A 7,153-nucleotide genomic window follows, 5' to 3' on the forward strand; every position below is an offset into this window, starting at 1 on the left:
CATGAGGACAGTGTTGGATAGATGAAAGAATTCGCTGAGAAACTTTTTCTGAGCTTTTTAATTTTTTTAAACAATCATCATGATAGCCAATGCCTGTAAAAGTGCTTTCTTTAGATTTAATTAAAATCTTGCTGGGCATTGGTGGCTCATGCCTTTAATCCCAGCACTCAGGAGGCAGAGGCAGGCAGATCTCTGTGAGTTCAAGGCCAGCCTGGTCTACAGAGCGAGTTCCAGGACAGGCTCCAAAGCTACAGAGAAACCTATCTTGGAAAAAAAAATTCATATGGGACTATGATTTCAATACTTGCGGAGCGTTTGTTTCATATTACTGCCTGTGGTTCAGGTTTATCCTCCTTGTCTCAGTTCATTGGAGACGAGGAATTAGGCTAGCACTGGAGGTGAGTGGTGACAGCCCCCTCGAGTCTTACGTCGGTGCTCCATCCCCTCGCCTGCTGCAGTCCTGAGTCACCCACACCTCATGCTGTATTTGCCTTCAAGGCAGTCCCGATAGCCTATGCTGTTTACACTCTAGAAAAATTCTGAGCATTTGAAAAAGTGGACCTCTTTTCCTTGACCTTCATGTGAGTAATGGTTTCCTACTTAGAAAAAGACACTCGTGGGGCTGGAGAGATGGCTCAGTGCTTAAAAGCATTGCCTGCTCTTCCAAAGGTCCTGAGTTCAATTCCCAGCAACCAAATGGTGGCTCACAACCATCTGTAATGAGGTCTGGTGCCCTCTTCTGGCCTTCAGGCATACACGCAGACAGAATATTGTATACATAAGAAAAAGAAGAAAGAAAAAGAAAAGGACTCTCATATGAGCATCCCCCTTCCTTTTATATTAAGTAAAATAACCCAGATGAAATGAGACTGTTATTCTCAAATTGTAGCAGAGGAAATAGATCAAAAGGTCAAGACTGGCTACGCAGTAGAAGAGCGGTGTGGGCTAAACAGTTCAGAGAAAACCTGTCCCTGCGGTTCCTGATGCTTACGTTTAGTACATCTCTCTCTATTCCAAATGCAGGTTTATATATGAAACAGAGCATTTCAATGGTGTGGCCGAGCTCCTTGAAATACTAGGAAGGTAGGTGGGGGGGGGGGCTGCTGATTTTAACAATTAAGAATTATGTACCAAACAGCTGGAGTTAAAAAAAAAAAAATGAGCTCCCATATTTTTAGAGTTGAGCACAATGCTGGAGGTCCTGGGTTCAACCCCCAACAACAGAGCAGACGGTTTCAGGGCCTTTGGAACTGTGGTGGGTGCCACAGCTGTTTTCAGGCTTCAGCTGGGAAGACATGGAGTTTTCATCAAGTATTCACTACAAGAATTCTTACCCAAATGTTGATAGGCTGTTCTTTTGGAAGACTGTTTGGCTTCACTTACACATTTCCTTTCTGTTCACCACATAGAATTCCAGATTATTCAAACACGTAGGAGAAACTGCTCACTTATCACAGAACATGTTGGGAATTCTAGTAGCCCTGAGACAGGAGAGTGAAGGCAGAGCTGCAGTGACAGTGTGTAGAGGACACCAGATGACGCGGTGCCCTGCAGAAAAAGCACAGCACTAAGCAGATGCTCCCCCGTAGGTGCAGATAGTGTAACTTCTGGAATCAAAGCGACTGCTTAACCCTTCCCTGCTTTTCTTCCCCCAGCATCATCAATGGCTTTGCATTGCCACTGAAAGCCGAGCATAAGCAGTTCCTAATGAAGGTTCTTATTCCTATGCACACTGCGAAAGGACTGGCTTTGTTTCACGCTCAGGTAAGTCTCAGGAAAGTTGCAGATGAAGCGACTATTTAGTATAGAGGCAAAGATCTGAGATATTAAGATGCTGGTTTTGTGTCTAGTAAGGAATTTGCTCTGGCAGACTTGGAGTTTGTTTCCGTACTACTGGTGCCACTGTAAGCTACACATAGAAGTTTACTTATATTCAGGTCCAGGACCTAGACTACGTGACCCTGAGTGAGTCCTATACATCAAACCACAATGGCCTGTTAGAAAGGTCTTGGTCACTTGTCAACCTTAGAGCAGTGGTCTCAACCTTCCCGACACTGTAATCCTTTAATGCAGTTCCTCAGGTTGTGGTGACCCCAACCATAAAATTGTTGCTACTGTTATGAATCGTAATGTAGTACCTGATATATAGCTCCCAAAGGGTCAAGGCCTACAGGTTGACAATCACTGCCCTAGCGAATAGTCTGCATATTTCATATTCATAGATATGCACTGGAAAGTTAACTAAGTCTAGAGCTAACAATCTGTTGAACTTAGAACTTGAAAAGTAATACAATTATGAATATATTCATCTCATCCTGCAACTAAAAACCAAAGTGACATTTTGTGTAATGTGAAAATATCCCGTCTCCCTAATGCTACTTTTCTGACATCTCAAACTTGTCTTTGCCCTTTAGCTGGCGTACTGTGTCGTGCAGTTCCTGGAGAAAGACACAACACTGACAGAGCCTGTAAGTGTTCAGTCCCCTCTTCTGCACTTGTCTGATCTCTGGCATTTCATCCCAGCCTGTGTATCAGCTGTCATAGGAGGAGCCACTTCTGGGAGGCGGGGAAGGGAGCATTCTCATGGGAACTGAGTGGACCAGTAGTTACAGTGTGTGGCAGGATCAGAGACTGCAGTGAACTGTCCGTCATCCTCGCTGGAATCTGTTTAAGTCAGAATTAGAAGCTCTGTGACACACACGAAACCACAAGCACTAATCTGAGATGACTCCATTCACACTGGTTCACACCTGGTACAGTGTAATGTAATGTGGTGTGAATAAAGGCTAGGGAGAGTTCTTAAGGCCATATAGTTGTTTTTCCTTTTGAGTTGAACCGTCCTTGCATTTCTAGCGTTTGTATTGTGCACTACTGGATTAGTAAAATTTCTTTAACTGTTTGTTGAAATATATGGTTCTTTAATATTTTAGTGTACCTTGATCTTGTCAGCCGAGAAATAACTTAGGACCCCTGGCTTTTAAAATGTGGACTCTATAAGTATAAATTAGTTTAGATAATGGGAAATTATCTGTTCTTTATCTCTAAAGAGCTGAGGCTTGAGCTCAGTTTGCAGAGTGCCGGCCTCGCATGCACAGGGCCCTCGCAGTGGAAGGCAGAGACAGAAGATCAGAAATCCAAGGTCATCCTTGGCTATGTATACAGTCCTGAATAACTTCTTGTAAAATAACCTCCTTCACCTCGTTTTCTCCTGTTGGTCATTTATATACGAAAACCCAGGGACTCCATCTGCTCATGTGTGCCCAATGCCATGTCCCAGGCCCTCGTATGTATTTGCTGAATTAGCCGAGGTGCAAGGTTGAGTAGGAATTCTCATGTCCCAAGTGCTGTGTGCTTTACTTCAGAATAAGTAAGTGTCCTGACGTTAGAAGTGGAGGCCGGCAGCCTCTGTCTGTATTCCAGGTCCTAGGATTATAGAGAAGCATCACCACACGTGACCGTTCATTCTAAACTTGGTTGGTTGTTTCTTGTAGGTTATCAGAGGACTGCTGAAATTTTGGCCAAAAACATGCAGTCAGAAAGAGGTGGGTTTAATAAAAGTACAATGCATCTTAATCACTCTGCAATCTCGACTGCTCCAGAGTGGGGGGAGCAGGGAGATGGCGAGCACAGCTCCGAGCTGTGCCGCTGCCTCACGTGCAGGTGCCCCTTGTCTGTGAGCCTCTAAGTCAGTGTCCTGTGTTGTAGGTAGATAGATGTATGTACACTTACCTATTTGGGTTTCTCTGTGTGGCTTTAGCGCCTGTCCTGGAACTAGCTCTGTAGAGCAGAGTAAAATTTTTAACAGTTTTTTGTTTTGTTTTTAACCTAGGTGATGTTTTTAGGAGAAATTGAAGAAATCTTAGATGTCATTGAGCCAACACAATTCAAAAAAATTGAAGAGCCCCTTTTTAAGCAGATGTCCAAGTGCGTCTCCAGTTCTCACTTTCAGGTACCAGCTGCCCTCCGCGTGACGTTCTGATTTGTGCCAGCCTTCCCTGGGAATTCTGATTTTTCCAATCTCTTTTGTAGGTTGCAGAAAGAGCACTGTACTTCTGGAATAATGAATATATTCTTAGTTTGATTGAAGAGAATATTGATAAAATTCTGCCAATTATGTTTGCCAGTTTGTATAAAATTTCCAAAGAACACTGGAATCAGTAAGTTTTTTTGCTTTTTAATTTAACATATACTCTAAATAGCCCTAGCCTTGAACTCAAGTATTATTTTTTTTTTAACCATTTGAAGCCTGTATTGCAGGCTAATGTCACAGTTTTAGATACTAAAGTTGTACGTGAATGTTCCTCAGCAAATGGTCTTACCAAAGCGTGGTCTGGTTGTCCCTGTGGAAATATGTGGCTGAGCTTGTTCCTGGCCTCCCAAGCTAGGAGCTGAAGACTATACAGTCTAACACGTGATTTTTTATCTTGCTACCCAGGGTTTCAGATGAGATGCACATGAAGAGAATCAGAACATTCTTAGCTATGTTAAACCTCAGCATAACATAAGACAGATAGAAGCTTTGCAGTCAGATCATACTTGCACCTCTGGCTTGTGCGACCAGAGTTATAGCATCAAAGTTAACTGCGTTCAGCTACACCAGCCCAACTCAGAAATAAAAGTGTAGCATTTCCCAGCTGCTGGGCTCTAACCGGAACTGGCTTCTTTCCTTCAGGACCATCGTAGCACTTGTGTATAACGTGCTGAAAACCCTGATGGAGATGAACGGCAAGCTTTTTGATGATCTTACTAGTTCCTACAAAGCCGAGAGACAGAGGTACTTGACACGTTTGTTATTTAGTGTTATGTGGTTCTCAGAGCTGCTGGATCTGCAGTGCGTACACTAGGCACTGCAAGGTGAAACCTGAGCACTAAAGCTGTTACTTACGGTAAAGGAATGTTTTTATAAATGTATTAAGCCTGGCATGACTCCCCTCTGATGGTTAGATTGTGGTCTTCTGTTGATCTCTGCTGAACCTTAAGCTAGTAGCATGTACACTGTAATTTACACAAGCGTTTGTTCACACTGGCTTCCCTGACAGTCTGCAGTTCCAGTGCTGTGGATTATCAGCAAGTGGTACTGAGGTTAGCACACTGTCATGGCTTAGGGGACAGTTACCTGGTGTTCCTTGTGCTGTATTTTAGGGGGTCCACCTTCAGGAGCATCCTCCTCATATAAGGTGGGCAGTCACTACTCCATCAATCCTTCAGGGCTAGCACCTGCTGTTTCATTTATGTAGAAAAGATCCAGCCCTCCAATAATTTACTGAATGCATTTTTCTCAATAGTTTACCAGGGCATAGTGGGTCCTGTCTAATCCCAGGACTCGGGCAGTATATATAGGCAGGGATCTCTGTGACTCTGAGGAGAGGACTATATATTCAAGACCCTCTGTCAAGCAAGCAAAACCCCATAAAGTTCAGATAGAAATAAGTACACAGTCTGAGCCCAGAAAGAGGTGCGTAGGAGACTGTACGCTGGTCGTGTGACTTTGGTGTAAGTCACCAACTTCTTTAAAATGAAGCTGCAGAAATGAAATCCCATGTTACATGTATATAGCCTGTGCCCAAATTGAACATAATCTGATGGGTGGGTAGAAGATTGCCATTCTGTGGGTCTGGAAAGAGGGGCTTCTGCTGCCCCTCCAGGGCCCCAGGGTTATTCTGACTTAGAGCCGTTCTAGTGACGATGGTAAATCAATCCCATGTGTGGTCACATACACCTACAGCCACCTGGGAGGGTGACAAAAAAAAACATCTGTTCCACATTCTTCACTACCTGGAGCTTCTGATGGTTTCTGCTGGTTTCTCCTCAGAGAGAAAAAGAAAGAATTGGAACGCGAAGAATTATGGAAAAAACTAGAGGAGCTGAAGCTCAAGAAGGCGCTGGAGAAGCAGAACAGCGCATACAGCATGCACGGCCTTCTCGGCTGCAACACCGGTGCCAAGTAAGAGCAGCCCCGCCTCTGCTGGGATATATCAAACTTCAGAGCAACCTCATCAGTATAATATAATTAGGAGGCCAGGTCTTCCCGGCGAGCGTAAGCAAAAGAAGTACGGACTAAACGTAGCCCTGTGCTGACCATGGCCACAGTATATTGTAACCTGTCTAATCATCGACTGTCACTTACCGTCTGCGTTACGAGTGAGGTGATTGATTGCGGGAGTGGTGGGAATCGCGCTGCACACAGAGCAAGCCGTCCTCTGTGCTCTCACACTGCTGCAGACCTTAGTTACGTCTCGGGAGAGCACCTCCGTAACATAAACGGAGGTGTTGTCCTTCCCTCTCCTACAGAGATGGCGGGATAAAAGCCCAACCTCCTTAAAGATACTGCCGAACTCTGGGGTCTGCAACACCTACGTTTCCAGGCTTCTGAAGCACAAAGTATTAAAGCTGGGGGAAAGTAAACCAAAATTATGTTCCCAAATACCCCCTTCAGCAACAGCACCCCAGAGTGTGACAATGTAGCATCAGTGGGTGGACCCTAGGCTCACCTCTCCTTCATTCCTCTCCTCTCCAAGGCTGGAGGCAGGGCCTTCCCAGTCCGCGACTGCCCAACCCCAGCCCGCCTGCGGGGTGGAGGCTCTGAGTCCCACGGTGTGATGCAGACAGCCAGCTGTCACTGCCTGGCTTTATGTAAAGGAAATGCATTGACTTTGTAGAGGCCATGTACGTTCTTACCTGGTCAGGTATTTCTCACATGTTGTTATCAGTACCATTCCAACCTCTTGCCTTGCTGTTGTACGGAAAACTGTTTTATAATGAAAGACCTTCACTGGGGACTGAGCAGCATTTAATAAAGTCTATGTTTGTATTTTGCCTTACGTCATCTGCTCTTTTATCTCTGGGAGAGAGCTACAGAAAAATCACAACTTGTGGATATGTGTTCTAGTTAAAATTAGGATGTGTATGGTCCATGGATTAATCTAGCCATTTATCAAAATGTAACCACTTAAAGAATCTTTTATAAAATCCCAAGCTTCGTGTCCCTCTGTGCCCTAGGACAGGTTTAACATTAAAGCTAGTTTTAATTAAAACAGGTGTGGGGGGCTAGGAGATTGTAAAATGGTTTCAACTTAAACACCAGCTTGCTGTGATAGCAACTGGGGAAAAGCCCTCCTTGCAGTACAATGGCTTGTGATTTTTGCTCCATTTT

The 7,153-nt window shown here is 44.4% G+C and overlaps 1 protein-coding gene across 1 annotated transcript in view; it reads left to right on the plus strand.

The window, feature by feature from the left end:
* Positions 1–6,821, plus strand: part of Ppp2r5a (protein phosphatase 2 regulatory subunit B'alpha) — a 48,691-nt gene extending 41,870 nt beyond the window's left edge. Inside the window, exons 6-13 of the mRNA XM_048439405.3 lie at positions 1,024–1,083; positions 1,656–1,764; positions 2,415–2,468; positions 3,492–3,542; positions 3,830–3,949; positions 4,030–4,157; positions 4,673–4,774; positions 5,813–6,821. Coding sequence (XP_048295362.1) covers positions 1,024–1,083; positions 1,656–1,764; positions 2,415–2,468; positions 3,492–3,542; positions 3,830–3,949; positions 4,030–4,157; positions 4,673–4,774; positions 5,813–5,948 — 760 coding nt within the window. The 3' untranslated portion in view covers positions 5,949–6,821. The remainder of the gene's footprint in view (positions 1–1,023; positions 1,084–1,655; positions 1,765–2,414; positions 2,469–3,491; positions 3,543–3,829; positions 3,950–4,029; positions 4,158–4,672; positions 4,775–5,812) is intronic.
* The last annotated feature ends 332 nt before the right edge of the window (positions 6,822–7,153 follow it).

The sequence above is a fragment of the Myodes glareolus genome, chromosome 5 (assembly GCF_982192425.1).
Source record: "Myodes glareolus chromosome 5, mMyoGla1.1, whole genome shotgun sequence".
Classification (NCBI taxonomy): Eukaryota; Metazoa; Chordata; class Mammalia; order Rodentia; family Cricetidae; genus Myodes; species Myodes glareolus.